The sequence below is a fragment of the Stegostoma tigrinum genome, chromosome 36 (assembly GCF_030684315.1).
Source record: "Stegostoma tigrinum isolate sSteTig4 chromosome 36, sSteTig4.hap1, whole genome shotgun sequence".
Classification (NCBI taxonomy): domain Eukaryota; kingdom Metazoa; phylum Chordata; class Chondrichthyes; order Orectolobiformes; family Stegostomatidae; genus Stegostoma; species Stegostoma tigrinum.
The window spans coordinates 3,480,306-3,499,408 of record NC_081389.1 but is presented as its reverse complement, the minus strand read 5'-3'; the positions used below and the strand labels follow the sequence as shown (position 1 = coordinate 3,499,408).

General features: G+C 42.1%; 1 protein-coding gene across 9 annotated transcripts in view; it reads left to right on the top strand.

Annotated features, from left to right (window-relative positions):
- The first annotated feature begins 1,834 nt into the window (after positions 1 to 1,834).
- The window catches only part of slc12a1 (solute carrier family 12 member 1), a 133,838-nt gene continuing 116,569 nt past the window's right edge, over positions 1,835 to 19,103 (top strand). For all 9 annotated transcript variants that reach the window (XR_007246462.2, XM_048520510.2, XM_048520509.2 and 6 more), the window contains exons 1-3: positions 1,835 to 2,396; positions 9,583 to 9,708; positions 9,966 to 10,041. Coding sequence is in view for 8 of the 9 variants with exons in the window: in XM_048520510.2 (XP_048376467.1) it covers positions 2,034 to 2,396; positions 9,583 to 9,708; positions 9,966 to 10,041 (565 nt within the window). In the remaining variant the exon portion in view is untranslated. The remainder of the gene's footprint in view (positions 2,397 to 9,582; positions 9,709 to 9,965; positions 10,042 to 19,103) is intronic.

Below are 19,103 nucleotides of genomic sequence, written 5' to 3'. Positions count from 1 at the left end.
CAAAACATTATCTTATGGAAAACCAGTGTACTCTGTTCATGATCACAATACCTTAATGTTTTATCTATTATTGACCGATACTTTACATTTATCACAACACTAACGCAGCCAGTAACTGGGATCAGTAACATCCCCAAGCTCCAGATGTGGTTGAGAAACATTTTCATTTAGAAGAGTTAGTGCTTTTATTGGGGTTGTCTTAGGAAATGCGAATTAGCGCAACCTTTTTGAGATTTTAACGGTTTCATCAACATAGAATTTGATTTTATTGACACATCTTTGTAAATTCCTGAATGGGCTCCGCTTTATAGACAGACTATTGAAGGAGTGTATCTATGCATTAAAGGTTTGAATTTCAGCACTGTTGCTTGGAGTGAAGTGCTTTAGACTCGCTTTCTAACCAAACAGGAAAGTTATTTTTCCAGATCTCACGGGTGTTTGCATTTAATGGTTGGAACAGCAAGCTAATAGTTTTCCCCGGTCGAACGTCAGAGTTATTCTTCCTAGCATCAACTGAATAATCCTGAATAATCTCGAGGAGCGCACTGGTTCTTTAAACATGGCCACAGTTTAATTTACTGTACGTTTTACCGTAAGAACAAACGTTTGGCTACAGACGGTCGAACTGTTTCCATGTTGTCAAATAAAATGGATCTTAATTTTTAAAAATCGGATAAGTCGTACGAGTGAATGCGGGAATACGTACAGATGCCTGAAGTTAGAAATTAATTAAAAGATGGTCCTCTTTGGAAAATAAAGCAAACCTGGAATTTTAATCTACCACGTGCACTTAGACAAGATAAAATGGGAAGGTCTTTTCCGTTTGATCCCTTGTGCCTCATGACGGTCCGCACATTATTTTACTCGGCAAGAATGGCGAGATACAAGGTATGAAATCGCCTTGAAATCAGCGATTCTAGAATTACAATCACTCGTCATTCTGATAAGAAGGGTAAAATTAAAGATTACTTCTAAAGGACTTTCGAACAGGTTTGAAACTCCTGCAGAACTGAGCTTACTTTCTCAAAGCACGACTAAATCGTTATGATTTGGAATGCTCGGTCGTAATTCTCAAAAGAATTAATCCTTAAAATGAAAAGTTCACAAGCCGAGTATGAAGGAAGATGGTGAAGGTCATCTTGGGGCGGGGGTGGGGGGGGTTGGTCCAAAACGCCAGCAGAGACAGCGTGAGCTGAATGGGCTCCGAACGTGCGTTATGATGTCCGTGTAGTAGCTACCCAACGTTTCATTTTTTTTCATTCACGGGATGAGGGTGCCGCTGGCTGGACCAGCATTTATTTTCCATCCCTAATGGCCCAGAGGGCAGTTCAGAGAATATGGCGTCACATGGAGACCAGACTAGCTAATGATGGCAGTTTCCTTCCCCAAAAGTGAACAAGGTGGGTCACCCCCCCACCCTCCGACAACGGATTCATGGCCATCATTAGACACTTAATTCCAAGCATTTAGTGAATTTACTGTGTGGAATTCGAACACGGGGTCTGGGCTACCTGGGTCTCTGGATTAACAGTCCAGCGATAATACCAATAAAACATTGCATCTTCTCCTCTGTTAGTTTAGTGCCAAAAATATTTGCCACGATACACTTGCGATGAGCAGATCAATGTATTTTGGAAATGCATTGAAGAAACTTGTCCATGGCAGTACGATGCACAGGGAGATTGCAATGGCATTGCACGGTGAGGAGACGCTACACAAAAGCTCAGCCAATGGATGGCGGTGGGAGATGCGCATGCGTGCACCCTGGCTGGCCCTATAAAAGAGCGGGAAAGCGCGCGAAAGACAGTTAAGCCATTGGCAGTGGTCGGTGAGGCGAAATAGCCAGAATAACTATTATCAATATAGTGTTAGTAATAGTGGCACTAAGGAAGATCTGGAACGCTCTTTCTGGTGGTGGAAAGTCACGTCCGTGTGAGTAGCAGGGACCAGAGGCGGTTGCCAAGTGCGACACCAGGCTCCCGCGCCATCTTGCTGCGGCCGGCCCCGAGAGTCACACGAGGGAAAAGGAGACCATGGACAGAGAGTTCAGCTCGAGCTTCGGCGGCGAGGCCGCGGCTGGGGCTTCCTGTAGCCGCTTCCATGTGCGGCTCGTGGATGAACCGCCCGAGTACGAGCCGCCCCCGTTGGCGGCGGGCGAAGACGGCGTGAGCCATATCCAGCGCTTCGAGTTCGGCTTCCAGAACCGGGGGGATTCCCTCCGGGCCGACGGCCTCTATCATCCGTGCGACACCTTAAGCAGCTCTTACCTGAAAACGTTTGGCCACAACACTGCGGACAGGGTGCCTAGGATCGACTTCTACAGGAACACCGGCAGCCTCAGTGGTGTCAAGATCAACAGACCCAGCCTAGCCGATCTTCATGAAGAACTAAAAGGGGTGAGGGCAGGTTGTAGCATTGCACTGGTGCGTCTTAATTTTTGCATCAAGGATAATTAATGGGGTGATGCGTGTCCTTTGACCCTGGAGGCTCATGCAGTCGTCTTGGTGGCACACTGCTGTGCGTTCTCTCCAGCCTCTGAGTCATGAATTATTGGTTTTGTTTTCACATCCCACTCCTGAGAATCCACTTCTGGACTGTCAGTGCTGACTTTCAGGTATTTCATTAAGCCAAAGCCCCTTGCCAGGTGGTAAAGATCCCAATGTTATTTTGAAGTGGAGCTCCATGAAAGTATCCTGACCTCTACCAATATTGCCAAAAACAGCTTAACTAACTTTTCTTGTGTGGGAGGTGGGTAAGCAGGTAACCAGATTAAATTTAATTTGGTGACCATAATGGCTTCATGGCCTATGGTGGGGGTGTGGTCTGGGTGAGAGCTGGCACTTGCTCTCTTTCTTCAGTGTAGAGACCAGGCCACCAGATGACACCACCCTTATCAGCAGTCTTAATTAATTAGTCTGTTCACAGACAGGTTTGAATGGGTGTTGAATGCAGAGAAATTGAGGTGCCTGATGTCATGTTGGTTCTCAATGAACAGGGCAAGTGCAAGTAAAGCCTGGAGGGAGGAATGCATGATGAAGGATAGTGTTGGAGGTGGTTGAAGGGGCTGTGTGGAAGAGAGGAATCTTTTTAAAGAACTGGGTACAGCATCAAAGGTGGCGGAAGAGTTCAGCATCATGACTTGCCTGACAGTCATTAATGTGGATATGGATAAAATGGAACTGTATTGGAGAGTGGAAGGTTAGGAGGGATTGTGAATACATGACAGGAGGTGGGATTAGAGCAGGGGAGGGAGATTTTGGAGGGCCTTGGGCATCTGAGTTGTTGCACTTTGCCTTGATGCCTGAAAGAAAAAGGAGTTTTGTTCTCTCTCTGAGAGTCAAAGGACAAATTGGAACTGGGAAGCAGGGCATCTGAGCTACTGAAGTGGTGCTGTTGGAGAGGTTGAGGGTGTGCATATGACATGGCACAGCATGCAGATCTAAGGATGTGGTGAGAACAGTTGTCCGTGCAACATGGAACATCTGATTCCTATGGTCTAGGATGTGTTCAAAACACGAAGGATAAAACTTGAGTTGGAACTAATGGTGGACAATGAAAAACTGGAACTGAAATCCGAAATCCTATCAGGAGTGAAACCTCATGAGTATGCTGGGAAGAGATCTCAGTCAGTGAATGAATGAAACCACTGAATGGATAACTCCAAATGCTGGAAAAGCTTAGCAGGTCTAACAGCATCTGAAGACAAATCAGTCTTAAGGTTTTCTTTCCAGTGACCCTTTGCTGAAGATTGTAGTTAAACTTTAGTTGGATTTGAGACTTTTATTTCAGAAATGGATGACTAAGGTCTTGGAGACCACTTTTAATGGCTTCTAGTTAGGTGTACTTCTGGCAACATGGTGTAATAGCTTTGATTTTTATAATGCTTGTCTTTCTGGAAGTGTTTTGCTGCAACTCTGCAATCAGGTTTGTTTCATTCAATTATGATGCTGGGTAATATGGAAAACTACTCTTATTCTACCAACTTGGCACATTGCTGGTGGGCACCACTAAATCCAAATATTTGATTTTGGATTTTTCTCTCTAAACCCATTTCTCTTAACTTTTTTGTGGTGGCTTTGTTGGAACTTGTTGGTTTCATAGGTCTGTGGTGTCATCTTTTCAACTAGCTAACCATGTCTCCAGAATCTAAACCTAGCTTGCTTCTAGTACAAACTTCTGAATTTCTTTGCACACCGTGATCTCTTTCAATGTGGAATTAGCAGTGTTTTTGAAAAACATCATTACCTTGATTGATAGACGGTAGTGACTAATTAGTGATCTTCAACTGTTGACTATGAACTCATGAAGTAGGCTGCTTCCCCACCCTGCCATGACAAAAGTTGATTTGTCTTTGCCTTGGCTCACCATTGGAGTGGCTGGCTTACTCCAATTCTGCAGCAAATCTTTAAATGGAGATTCCTAAGATGTTTTCTGTCAAGCGAGTTGATGTCAAATTACACAATGGCTGAAATAAGATCAAAGGGGAATGTGAGAATGAAGTAGAGGTAAAAAGGTATTTAAAATGTATGGAGGGGCTGAAAATTAAGAAAGAGGAATTGCTTTAGGAGAGACCTCTGAGGTGCTGATTGGGATTTTCCATCCCCCTTCAAGGGATTGAATTTAGGAGAGAACAATAGAAACTGACTAAACTGTTGGAAAGGAAATACTAAATATATTGGTATCACTTGTTAGCAAGTTACCTGTTAGGATGGAATGTGTCCCAGTTTCTGAGAAGCAAAGGTGCTAATGGGAAATGCTGAACACATCTGTGTATAGGAGAGGACTGAAACTGCTTTTCCTTTTATCTAAGTTTTCAGCTGATGCAGAGTTAGTTGAGTACAGCTAGATTTTCTTGCTATTATGCTGAGCAGGTATGGTGCATGGGCCTTCCATCACCTTCCTGCTTTCACAAACCAGTTTACTATAAAACTAAATGGTATGTTGAAATGAAGTTGTCTGGTCAAAAACAGGGACATGTGAACTTGTTTGAGCCAGTTGACATAAACTGTCTCTCAGCATAAGACTGGAGTTGGAAGGCCGTTTGTAACTGGCTAAATGGGAAGCAAAGATGTGTGGGGTTTTGTTTTGCATGTTGGGGCACCTCTGGCCACTAAAACCCATCCCTTCCCTAATCTCATTTCAATGAGCTGGGTCGATCTTTTTCTTAAGGCAGCTCCTTTCTGTTCCAGCTGCAGCTATTAGAGTTCTGTCTCTAATAGAGCTGTCAGCCAAGTGGATCAACTAGTAGCTTGAGCAGAATGTCCTTCCACAATGATATTGGGATTGGTAATGAAAGTTTGTAATTCTAAAGATTGTGCTTGAACCCAGGCCTCCTGGTTGAGATGAGACTTTACCACTGCACCACAACCTCCCCTACATGCAGGTTGGAGATTTTCTAACGAACCTGCTCAGCTGTTACACTGCATCTCTGGGAGCAGGTGTGGCTTGAGCCTGGACTGTGGACCCTAAGAAAGGGACATTACTACTACACTGCAAGAACCCCTAGCTCTGCTTTATGAAGTGAGCAACAAAAGTCAAATCAAATTAACAAATGACAGCTGAATATATGGAAAGTAGCTTTCTCACTAAGTCAGCATTTCACTGCTAACCACAACCAGCAGAATATCTGGATACTTGCATGCAAGTATCCAATCATGTTAATACAAACTATAAAGATGAGGGTCCTAGAATGGGAAGGGGCTAAATTCAATAGATTGAGGGAGTGAGAGCCTGACTAGAAAACATGTTCTACACTTCTGCTGTAAGTGGGCCTTGAACTAAGGTCAGCTGGCCTAGAGGTATGGTAATGAATCATGCTACAGCATCAGTTAAGCTTGCATTATTTGTTTCTTTTTCTGCCTGGAATTATCTCAAAACCAAATGGCTTTCCTACCACTAAATCACCATGACTGTTTTTGTTTTTGTTTTTAAACTATTAACTAGCTACACAGCTGCATATTTGCGTGCACAGCCCTTTATGGCCACTGGAAACCAGTGAGGGTGGGGGGAATGGTAAGGGGCTAAATCAAAATGTTGGAGGGAGAAAAATCAGGGAAGCTGAGGAACAAGTTGATAAGGCTCAACCAGCATGAGGAACCCAAACAGCGTATTTCAAATACATCACCTTAACCACTTGACACTGAGGTGAGTCTAAGTGTGGAGCTGGAGGAATGCAATAGGCCAGGCAGCAAGGGGTAAAAGAGCTGATGTTTCTAGTTGGATCAGCTTTACTGATGCTGCCTGGCCTGCTGTGTTCCTTAAGTCCCCTCAGAGTCGAGCATGAGCAGTTATTACTATCTGACATGAGTCTGATTTTTCTCCTAATCAGCCTGTTCAGATGTCAGTGTACCTCTGGAGAAGTAGTAAGAACACTACTGCTGTGCCACAAGAGCCCTTGGTGGTCAGCATTTTTCCTTCTACTTGTGTATCCAGAAATGTTACGTTGGACAACCAAACTGCTTTCCCACCTCCAAATTACTGTGACTGTGATTGATTAATCCGTAATCACCACTAGTAAACAAACTGTGCAGCTAGTTAGAAACTTATGGGCAATACAAAAGAGTAGGGAGAGCAGAAACAGACTAAATCAAAATGGTTGGGAGTGGTAAATAAAGCAGTGTATACCCTGCAGTACCCATGTCTCCTTAAAAGCATTGGTGGATGCTGTGTACTCTCCAATGACACTGGCATGAGCATAACCATGAAGAACACAGGCAATCATCTGCTGCCCAGATTGTAGAGGGATGTGCCTTATTTTGTTTCTATATCAAGTTTATTTTTCTTTCCTCATTCACAGGATGAGTGTCGCTGGCTAGGCAGCATTTGTTGCCCATCCCTAATTGATTAGAGGGCAGTTGAGTCACCCACCTTCCTGTGGGTCTGAAGTCCCATGTAGGCCAGATCTAAGTAAGGGTGGAAATTTCCTTCCCTCAAGGATGTAATGAACCAGATGGGCTTTCCCCCACAACAGTCATTGTTAGATTCTTAATTGCAGACTTTTATTGAATTCATATTCCACTATCTGCCATGGCAAGGTTTGAACCCAGGTTCCCAGAACATGATCTGGATCTCTGGATTAACAGTCTGACAATAATACCATAGGTGTCTTCCCCACCCTCCTGCCTTTTTTCACCCATCTGAACTACATTCTCATCACCAGATCACTGACTTGGTTTTTTTTGAGTATTGACAACTACTAGTATATGATCGTGAGGCCATTTAGAAGCTTTCGTGCAAAGCCCATTGTGGGCACTGTAAACCATCAAAAGCCAGGAGGGGCTAGGGAGAGCATTAAGGGGCTAAATCAAAATCAAGTTGGATGGGGAAATAAAATGCTCGATCCCCTGTGGTATCCACCTGCCTAAGATGTAGAAAATGTTGATGGGCCTGTGTGCTTCCTCTCCAGTGATACTCTGACATAAGTGTAACCACAGAAGAGGGACAGGCAAATGGCAGATGTGACTCCCCCCTACAGCCTGTTGCCTGGACTTTTAGAAATTTGCTCTTTTTAAAATCAACCAGTTCAGCAATGTAATTAAGTACCCCAGGTCTCCTGGCTCAGAAAAAGACTCTCTTCACAAGAGCCCCCTAAGGGTCTGATTTACCTTTTTTCTAAATATCTGGAAGTGTTAGTACACCAATAGAGGCTCCCAGAGGTGCAACTGAGTGGTGTTCCCACCATTAAATCATCATGACCTTTTTAAACACACATTCTTCCTCACCGCCAGGAAGACACCTATGTAGCCAATTAGATTTTTACAGCTAAACTGAAACCATCAAAAATGAAGTGGGAGGGTTAAGGATGGCATGTTGAGGAAGAAGGGGCTTAAACAAAGTGAAGGGGGAGGAGGGGCCTTTTTTCCACTTTACATGCTGAGAAGTGTTATCATATAATCAAGCAATTCCCACCACCAAAATGGCTGTGTTGTTTTTTACTTGAAGCCACTACCAAGAAAAACACCAGAGTCACCAATTCAGTATTTACAAGCAAAGCCTGTTTGGGGTAATACAAATCATAAAGATGGAGAGGTGGGACTAGAGAAAGTGGGAAGGGACTAACCCAAAATGAATGGGGTGGTGGGGGGCGGGGGGGTGGTCTTTAATAAGTAATGTATTTTTCTAATCCACCTGGTCAGAGATACCACATAGGTGTGGAGCAGGTGAGACTTGAATCCAGGCCCTGCAGCTTGAGGCCCATTGTCACTGTGCTACAAGAGCCATTTTATAAGGCAAGAATGTTGTTTCAAACTAGGGACCTTCTGCTTGTCAAGGAAATGTGATCGCCACTGCACTACAGAAACAGGACTGGGCTCAGCTTTCTTTTTTTAATCACAATCCCTGAGCCCAATTTATTGCCCTCTAGCCCTACTACATCACAATCTAATAACATTGAGAATACATGAAATAGGAAGCATTGAATAGTTGAATAACTTCTGAATACTATGATGTTATACTAATCCATATTGATCAACTTGAGTTTATCTAATTACTGAGTCACTCTGGAGATTCTAGAAAATCTCCAGTAAAAGCCACAACAGCCTGATTTTTGAGGGGATGGATCAAAGCCCCAGAACACACTCCCTAACTATTATAGATGTCCTGACATTGTGTTTCTTTACCCCATTCTTGAGTAACTCAGTGCAGAAAAGTACACTAATCCTGAAAAAGGCTCTAGGCCTGGAACATCAGGTTTCGTGCTCCTTTGATGCTACTTGGCCTGCTCTGTTCATGTGGCTCTGCATCTTGTTATCACTAATCCTACAAACAAATTTTCTAAAAAGTTAGATTAGTAAGTCTGTAATTTCTTAATTTATTTCTCTCAAACATTTTCTAGCTTTTCATTCTTTGTAAATTGAAGCTGGCTGAAGGTTTTTGTTATGCAGTGTCCAAGGAATTAATCTTGCCACCTTGGCTTGGATTTGAATCAGTTCCTACAGTAAACAAACTTTGTGCCATGGTTTTGAAGCCTGCTTTCCAGATTAAGACTTGATATCTTAAATTAAGTGTTGGCTGTTTCTCTGATCAAGGAAACAAGTTGAGGATGACAACTTGCATTTTAAATGGTGTCAACAAAATAACATGTTGCTTTGCAGGAATGCTGTTTCCAAAGTTTGACAGTGAGGAATGAAAGCAATATTGGAACAGATAAGCAAAGTCTTGAATCGAAAGGGAGTTTTTAATGCACAGCCTTAGAGGAAGAAAGTGTAGTAGAGATTTTGAAGTTTTAGGACCTAAACAGCTGAAAGCATGGCTGTCAGCGGTGGAGCAATTTAAAATGGAGAATGTGCTTGCAGGGGTTTGAGTGCCTATGTATGTATCTCGCGCGCTCACTTGCTTTTTTTGGGGGGATGGTCAGAGCAAGAATCTTTTTCTGTCTGGATTATTAGAGTGAGGCGAGGGTTTTAAATGTGTATAGGGACTAATTGTAATTGAGTTTTTTAAAATAAGCTTTTTAAGTTGTAATTCTCAATGCATTACGTGAATTAGTACTCCTTCTTCAATGATGAGTCGTAGCTGTCTTCTTTGCATATTTTTATTGGAATTAAATGTTTAGTTACATGGTTTTTTTTTTAAAAATCTTAGGATATTTTATCTATTCCTGGTACTGTGGATGGTGTTGCTAATGGTGATGGTGCAGTTGATGCAGGAAGAAAGCCTTCTGCAAACAAAGATGAATTAGTGAGATTTGGATGGATCAAAGGAGTTCTGGTAAGGAAATGTGGGGCCTGTGGCATGCAATAGTTCCTGTTTCTCTTTATTAAATAGTCATTGGTGTAGTTGTAAATGTAAGCAAAAGTTCAAAGTGGCCACTCTCTCTATGGACAGAGATGATTATCAGAAGTTTTTGAATGCATGTATTAGGCAGATAAGTTCTGTGTTCCCAGGCTACCTTCCAAGTTTCCCTTAACTTATGAGTATGTAAGCCATAATTCAGCTTTCAAGTTAATTACGTGTTTGTATTCTAGGTACGATGTATGTTGAATATATGGGGTGTGATGCTTTTCATTCGGCTTTCATGGATAGTTGGCCAAGCTGGAATAGGTATGTTTGCATCTCTTATAGTAGCGTTTGGTGCTATTACAGGAAAGGACTTCTGCACTGCAATCAACATAGCATTTGATGGGAGGTAGTAGCATAGTGGTATTGTCACCTAGATTAGTAATTCAGAGCATCAGGCTAAAACTCCAGGGATGAGTGAATCCTACTACTGCAAATAGTGAGATTTGAATCTAGTTTTTAAAAAACTAGGATTAAAATAAAGACTAGACTAATGGTGACTGTGTCACCATTAGTTGATTGTCATTTGCTTCGCTAATATCCTCTTGGGGTGGAAGTCTGCTGGTCTGTTCTAGATGTGACTAAATGCAAGAAATGTGATTCACATCTTAAGTCCTCATCATAGGGGATAGTTGAGTTCATCAGTTCAGGGGCATTTAGGGATGAGAAACAAACTTTGGCCTTGCCAGTGATGCCTACTTCCCAACCAAAAAAAATTCCCAAGGTGCTTCACAGGAGTACTAAAGCAAAACATGATGTTACCATGTCAAGAGTTATCAAGTCAGATGACTGAAGCCTTGGTAATAGATGCACTATTTGGAGGATTCACTTAAAGCAGGAAAGTGGGGCAAAGAAGTGAATAGAGATTTCCAGAGCTGGAAGAAGCTGAAGCCAAACCACTGATAATAACTGGAATGCTGAAGTGCAGAAATCTAAGGGTTGTGGAGGAGTCATCACTGGAAAGGATTTCAGAACACGAAGTCAGAATTAAGACATTGCAGTAGCCTCTGCAGGTCAGCCATCAGGGGTGATAGATAAATGTGCCTTAACTCTCTAAATCATGTGTAGCAGCCTTTTGGATGACCGAGTTTATGAAGGATAGAATATGGGAGATCAGCTGGGAGTGCATTCGAATTTGTCTGAAGCATTCAGACTTTATTAAGATTCCAGGAACAGATGATCTGAGGTAGGTGAAGCCAGATGATTGTACTGTGTTGATAATGACCCATAAGTTGTTTTGAAGCTTACACATGGGTCAAGGATGACACTAAAGTCAGAAATAAAATAGTGCAATCTCTGACTGTGGTGTGGGAACTGATGTTTGGAAACTGGTGTGGCTTCATTCGTCTGTTAATTGAGAGCTAATCTCTGTAAATGTTGGATAAGCAGTATTTTAATTTGGCAGCAGTGGAAGAATCAAGAGGTTGTGGTGACAGACCTGGCTGTTGCTCTAATGTTACTTGCTTTAAGACTAGTCCTTAGTGAAACAATGTATAGATGAGAAATGGATGAGGACAAGGCTTGAGGAGAAAAGCCATTGTGGATGATACCTCTGGCTATGAGAAAATAAGACTAAAGATCATGTAACAGTCCCACCCAGCTGTGGAGAGACTTTGGAAGAGAATGGTGTGATCAGCTTGTTTTAATGAAGCAAGTAGTTAAGTGAGGTGGTTGATGTCTTTAATTATCTAAAAGGAGCTGTTTTACTGATAGAGCATGTTCAGTTGTGTAAGAGCTCTTCTGGATATATTTAAAAAAAGGAAAGAAACAATTGTCTGAACTTTTTATTGTATTGCCCTTTAAACAAGTTCTACATGTAAATTGAACAATTGGAGCCATGTGATTTAATGGTGATTGACAGTGTGAAAATTGGCACAGGTGATCTGGTGAGAAAAGCTGTTTGGTTGTGTATGATAGCACTTCTAGATGTAAAATCTAGAAGGTCTGTGCTGGGCACTTGGGTAGTTGTAGTGTCACTACATTTGGAGTAGAAGGTTCAGCTTCAAGTCCTGCCTGTCATAGATTTTTTTTTTTAAAAATCTACCTAAGGTCTCTCATTTTAAAAAAAGTGCAATGGTTATTATGTTTGCCTCGCAAAAAGGTCTCCGTTATCAGCCATAAAGACACCGACACTGCCTTCCTCACTAGGATCTTGAGGTGCAGTGGTGGTGTCCTTGCCTCTGGGCTAGGAGGCCCACCTTCAAGTCCCACCTGCTCCAGAGGTGTGTAATAACAACTTTGATCAGGTTGCTTTAAAAAAAACTAAGCAGGTATAAAGAGATTCTGTGGTACAGTGGTAGTTTCCATATCTCTGGACCAGGAGGCTTGACCTGGTGAGACCCCTGTCCAGAGATGTTATAGGATCTCTGGACAAGTTGAATAGAATAACTTTTGGACTCTGCTGAAAGTGTTGAATGTAACTCCTAGTATTGACTAGACCTAGATTTTCAGCAAGGAACATTCTTTCAGAACAAATGTCAGCCTTGAGGGGGAGGGGAAAAAAATTGAAATATTCACTAGCAACCTTTTGTGGCTCAAATAGGATATTCGACATGTAATGATATCAGCATTACAAGGCTGCAAAGATACAGGTCATGCCATGAGTGCAAAAGAGAATCAAACTAGGAGTGAGGATAGAGATATCTCTGACTGACAGTACAACAGATCATAAAACCATGAGACATAGGAGTGCAAGTAAGGCCCATCAACCATTCTGCCATTTAATCACGGCTGATGGGCATTCCAACTCCACTTAACCGCACTCTCCCCATAGCCCTTAATTCCTTGCGAGATCAAGAATTTATCAATCTCTGCCTTGAAGTCATTTAATGTCCCGGCCTCCACTGCGCTCTGTGGCAATGAATTCCACAGGCCCACTACTCTCTGGCTGAAGAAATGTCTCCTCATTTCCGTTCTAAATTTACCCCCTCTAATTCAAAGGCTGTGCGTACGGGTCCTATTCTTGCAGCCTAAAGGAAACAACCTCCCAGTGTCCAGCCTTTCTAAGCCATGCATTATCTTGTATGTTTTTATTAGATCTCCCCTCAACCTACTAAACTCTAACAAATGCAATCCCAGGATCCTCAGCCATTTGTCATATATTAGGCCTACCATTCCAGGGATCATCTGTGAATCTCTGGATACGCTCCAGTGTCTGTATATCGTTCCTGAGGTGTGGGACCCAAAATTGGATACAGTATTCTAAATGGATAATGGATAATGGGAATTGGGGAACTATAACAAAAGGAGTAAGCCAGAAATATGGTCAACAGCTGTGTTAGATGAGATTCTTACCATTATGCAATGAGAGAGTTTAAATGGAATAGGAAGGTTTTCTGAATTATGCACAACTTGCAATGGGAAGATGTAGCTACTGACTTAGCAGAGGGGATTGTACTAGTTACGAGAATCTTCAGCTATTAATGAAAATTTTAGTTGCAAACTCATTCAGTTAACACATTGGATAGTGGATGCTTTTCCAGTGTGTGAAATAAGATTTGCTTAAAATGTTACCTAGCTTGTTCAATAAGGTGAAGGAACTTGAGTTCAGGTTTGGGGATAACATAATTCATGATTCCCTATACTGGAACTGCTGTAAATATTATCAGCACTGGTGCTAAAAGTGGAATATGCTTACTATTTAGCAAATTGTCTGTGAAAATATTTCATGGATCATGGAAATAGCACAAGGCAGTTTCCTTTGGGCGACTTGTGGATTTATGGTTTATACAATTGACACCTACCCCCCCCAATCAAAATATTAAGTTGGTGAATTGGGAGTCTAGAAGGGGGTGTGGAAAGAGTAGTAACTTCTAAATAAATCAGTTTGCCTATACTTCTCACAGCTAAAATTATTCTAAAGGATGCAGATGTGAGGATAACGAGTATGGTAAAGTTAGGCCAGTGATAAATGTGATTGTATGTTTGAAAGCAGAACCATCCCCATATGTAGTGAGTGTTTTTAGTGTGAATGTGACAATTTTAATGGATAGAGAAAATATTTTTTATTTTGAGCTCTTGACAGCTAGGTCAAAATAAAATTGAATTAACCTGGATGCTAGGAATCTAAAATGAAGTGACCTGGAGTTAATTGGAAGAATACCACTATTATAGGAGAACAGAAAGCAAACAGCAAGTACAAACACAGGCTAAATGTGTAATTGTTTAATCAACTTGTTTTAGGTTTGCTATGATATACCTCCCTGGAACAGGTGAGACTCTAACCTGGACCTCCTGCACTGAAGTAGTGACAATACCACTGCCACAACAGTCCTCCTGGTTAACTGGAAGATAAAGCCCAGGAGATAAGATCCATAGATTGACAAAGTGAGCTAAAGATGTGAAAGGTCAGAATTGTGCAAGTTCTGAAAGAACTTCGAAGTAAATGTGGCTGAAGGAGAGGAATGTGAACTTGCAAAATGAATCCTAACATAGGAGGAAAGCCTATTGTAGTCCTGGATGAGAATGGAACACAAGTTTGAGGTCTCTGTTTGGCCAGAGCAAGGACTATGGAAATACTGGAAGAAACAGAAGCCCTTATGATCAAACATTTTGAGTGGCTATGAGCACCTGCTGATAAAGGTTTCCGAGCTAGGTGTTGGACGATGGGGGGCCATCAGCCATCTCGCTCAGTGAGGTGTACTGACACTTTGTTCCCTGATGGAACATTATAAGGCTAAAGCCACAGTAATGGCTTATGATTTCAATGGGAAACTTGTTGAAGGTGTTTGGTGGATTTAGATCAGTTTAGCAATGTGGTCAGTTCATCAGACTTTACTTAAACAAAAAAGCTGTATTTTTTAGAGGTGAAAGTTTCAAGGAAAGTGTTTAAAAGCAACTAAAGAATCATGTAAATTACATAAATGATGCAGCAAGTCTTTGGTATTTTTGTTAGTATTAACATTGAGCACAAAGGAACTCATAGAAATAAGAGATTTCTGAAATAGTGGATTGATGCAAGTCACTAGTTAGACTATTTACCAAGATGTTACCTTGTTCAAGAAACTATTGAAATCCTCTGAGGGGCACCTGGTGATACGAGGATTTATAAATTCACAAAAACATTAAATATTTGTTTTGGTCAGTCAAATGTTGACCTATGAAATAACTCAACAAAGGTTGGTATTCTGTCACCATGTCATCCATTATTTCCATGTATAGTACATGACACTGACCCAGCTAGTTCAGAGCTGGCTCCTTGAGTGAGCAGAGCCTCTAACTTTACTATTTATATCTGTCAGCCAGAGCTCCATGATGGGGCTGTTAACCTTGTCCAATCAGGGAATTTGTACTCTAAGATCCACCTGGCTGACCACCTTCAAATCATTCCACTAGAGAACCCAAGGTGGAAGGAGAGATGAGAAGCAGCTGATCAGGTGGTGTCCATCTTACCAACAAAGAAATTGAGCTCCTCCCACTTATATCTCCTCTAGCCTCATCTCTAACAGTCTGATGGGTAATGAAGACTCTTTGCAATCGGGGGCAGGGTGGGGGGGTGGGGAAATACCAGAAATAGCCTTCGAATTGTATGATCATTCTGGAAAGAGGGGTGTTTAAGTGCTTTATCTGGCCCAACCTAGTCTAGCACCTGATGACAAAACCAGTTGTCCACTATATCCTTAATCAGTGTACATGGGATTAAGGAAATGAGGCTGAGAGCTCTCCAGGGTCCATGGCCATGGTGAATGAGACTAATGGTTTTCCAAGAGTCTGGACTACCTAAGTGGAAATGAATGCAGTAAAGCAAATCAATAGCAATAAAAAGTGTACAGAATCCAAAGGTTAAAAAAATCACACTTTAAAGATACCTGGTAGTGCATTTTAAAAGTCCTTGAGTCGATTTGTAGCTTGGGTTGTGGATGCTGTGCTTGGTTCACTTGCCAAGCTGGTTCATTAGTTTGCAGATGTTTCATTCCCATGCTGGGTAACATCAGTGCAACCTCTGAAATGCTGTTGTTTTTACTCCTGGTATTTAAGCTCTGGGGTCCATTGGAATTGGTTACCTCATTTCTGGTTTTATATAGTGTCTAATTCTGTGTGTTTATTGATGGCCGCCTTGGTGGACAACCAAGTCTCTAGAAGTTTCCATGCTTATCTCTGTATGGCCTGACCTAGCATTTTTTGATGTTGTCCCAAACAAACTGGTGGTTTTCCTTTATCCTTGTGGATGTACTCACTCGTCTCCAATCCAATGAATAAGGAGAACTGCCAGTTTGATTGGGACATCAGGATCCTAGGACAGGCCACACAAATAAGAACAAGAATTTCTAGAGGCTTGATTCTCCACCAAGAAGGCCATCAATAAACACATACATAATTAGTTTTGAGAAGATTTGTAGCTCAGGTTGAGGTTCTGGATGTAAGTTTACTCACTGAGCTGGAAGGTTTGTTTTCAGATGTTTCATCACCATTCTAGGTTATATCATCAGTGAGCCTCTGAAGTGTTGGTGTTAGGCCCTGCTTTCCTTTAATTCAGCGTATGATAGTGATACTGAATAAAAGGGACTATATCTTCAAAGCACAAGCACTGCTCACCAACAAACCCATGTACTAACCAGTACAAACTGACCTGACATCGCAACTAGACAACAAAATCCACCACATGCTACAAAGACTTAAACAGGACAGCTCAACAAAACCCAAAGGAACCAACACACCTTGATCCTATAGCCTCCCTAAAGTGCACAAGCTAAAGTCCCCCATAGTCTCCTACCAGGCATTCCATGGCACAGTTTAGCCAAAGAAGACTCAGGCACCTAGTCAACAAGTCAGCACACTCTATCCACTCAGCTCAACAATTCCTCAACTCCAAGAAAGGCACAGCTGACAAAGAGACCATGACCTTGTTTAGAATAACAAGGTGTAGAGCTAGATGAACATAGGCCGAGCAGGAAAGCTGACATTTTCAGGTCTGAACCCTTCTTCTCCAGACCCCAAAAAAAACAGCTTTCCTGACACCCACACTGCTGTGTCCATCCAGCTTGACACCTCGTACCCACCGCTGCACATTGCTAGGCATACCACTAGCCAGGGAAACACTGACAACACCACTAGGACGAGAGCACAACCCCAACGAAACCATCTCCAAGGACAACATGTTCAAACTATTGAACCTATGCCTGACCACCCATTTCACTTGCAACAGCCAAACAAGCAGATCAATGGGATCACCTGTCTCTGGACTCCTAGCAGAAGCAGTGATGCAAAGACTAGAAAGGACTGCCCTTCTGCAAATCCAGCCAAAACTGGACGATACCTCTTTGTCATCATTAAATAGACCAAATTGGAGGAGACACGCAAACTCATAAACAACACCTTCACTGGAATAAAATTCACAGGGGGAGAAGAACAAACAGCTCCTATTCCTGGACATCATGGTAGAGGGCGAGACAAATGGGGAACTGCAAATGAAGGGACACTGGAAAAACCACAGAGACCCAAGTACTGAACTTCAACAGTAACCATCCCAGCGCGCACACATGAAGCTGTGTGTCAACACTATCTAAAAGGGCAACAACACACTGCAGCAACATAGAACATATGCCAAGAGGAAGAAGAATACCTCTTGTAGGTTTTCAAGGATAATGGATATCTGAAGAATATGGTCAGAAGATGCCTGCACAAACAGCATCAGAAAGAGACTACACGCCCTGACGCCCACCACACTACCCCATATCAGAAACACATCGGAACTCATCACAAGACTCCTACGACCACTGAGCATAGAGTGGTACATAAGCCCACGTCAACCCTATGAAAACTGCTCACCTGAACTAAGGACCCACCCTCTGCCATGAACAGGACCAATGTCATCTACAAGATCCCCTGCAGAGACTGCAAGAAACACTACTTCGGACAAACAGGAAGGAAACTAACAACAAGAGTACGTGAACATCAACTGGCTACAAAACGACGCGACCAATACTCGCTCGTCTCAATCCACAAGGACAAGGAGAACCACTACTTTGACTAGGACAACACCAAGATCCTAGGACAGGCTAGGCAGAGATAGGCACGAGAATTCCTGGAAGCGTGGCACTCCACGAAACATGCTATTAACAAACACACATTGAACTTGACCCCATATACATTTCACTATGAAGGAAAACTGAAGTGAGGCAATCCACCTCAGTGGACCCCAGAGTTGAAAACACCAATGCTTCATCAGAGGCTGCACTGGGGATTTTATCAAGCATGGTAATGAAACATATTTGCAAAACAAACCAGCTTGCCAAGCCAACCACCCTCAACAATCTGAATTGCCCTGCCTGTGCCAAAAGTGTCCTGTGAAGCATGTTCAATTACTTTACTGGTTGTGGTCTGTTTTTAGTGTTCCAGTTCAGTGGCATACTTTGTCATTTGCCTTCCATAGCTCATGAACTGTTTTAGAATTTGCTTCAGGGTTACTCTCCTCACCTTCGTGTTAGGTTCATGCCTAAGCAAATACGTAAGAAAGTGGTTTATTTTCTTGGTTCTGTAAATCATTTTATGATAATATATAAATCGGAACATGGGGACATAGGGCTAAGGAGCTGGAGCGAGCTATTTGCTCCTCCATTGAATAATGCTGTGGTTGTTTTCAGTTCCACTTTTCTCTCTGCACCCTTATAACCTTAGATTTTTGACAAACAAGAATCAAACTTACTCAGCCTTTTAAATAAATTCACTGACCCACTACCATTCTCCATTACCATTTTATATGGAAGAGAATTCCAGAATAGAATATCCTTTATTATAACGTGTCTTCCATTGTAGAAGTACAGTGATAAGCTTTTACTATGCCTTTTATGGCACCATCTTAGGTACAAATCTTGGATACATAAAGAGGAATAAAAAAAATATTGTATTACTTTTAGAGTTTGGAAAAAATCTTTAAAATATTGTTAAATAATTGACATTAGTCAGTTTTAAAAAAGCATTTACAAATGAACACTACATGACAGCAGCTCAGCACAGGGTCTCTGCATCTAGCCTGACCACCTATGCTAGACCGTAGTCCAACAGCCCCCTCCAGCTGCTCCAAAGTAAGTTCCAGACTTACTTTCCCACTGCTCGCTGCCCCAAGATGCATGAGAAATAAAGAAATGGAGGTGAGCAACTCCTGGGCAGGTGTGTCTTGCTGGAGGCTGCTACATACTAATTTTGAGAGAAAAATATTATCATCCTCTGTCTTAAATCCCTTTCCTCCAGTTTTAGTCTCCTCCATAAAAGCCATTCGGCTCCTGACATTCAAACAGCCTTCTCTCAAATGTGAGAGCTAAATTCCAGAAGTGAGGCACTTGATCATGTGGAACCAAGGAGCCCCAGGAAAACCTGAGTCACTGGGA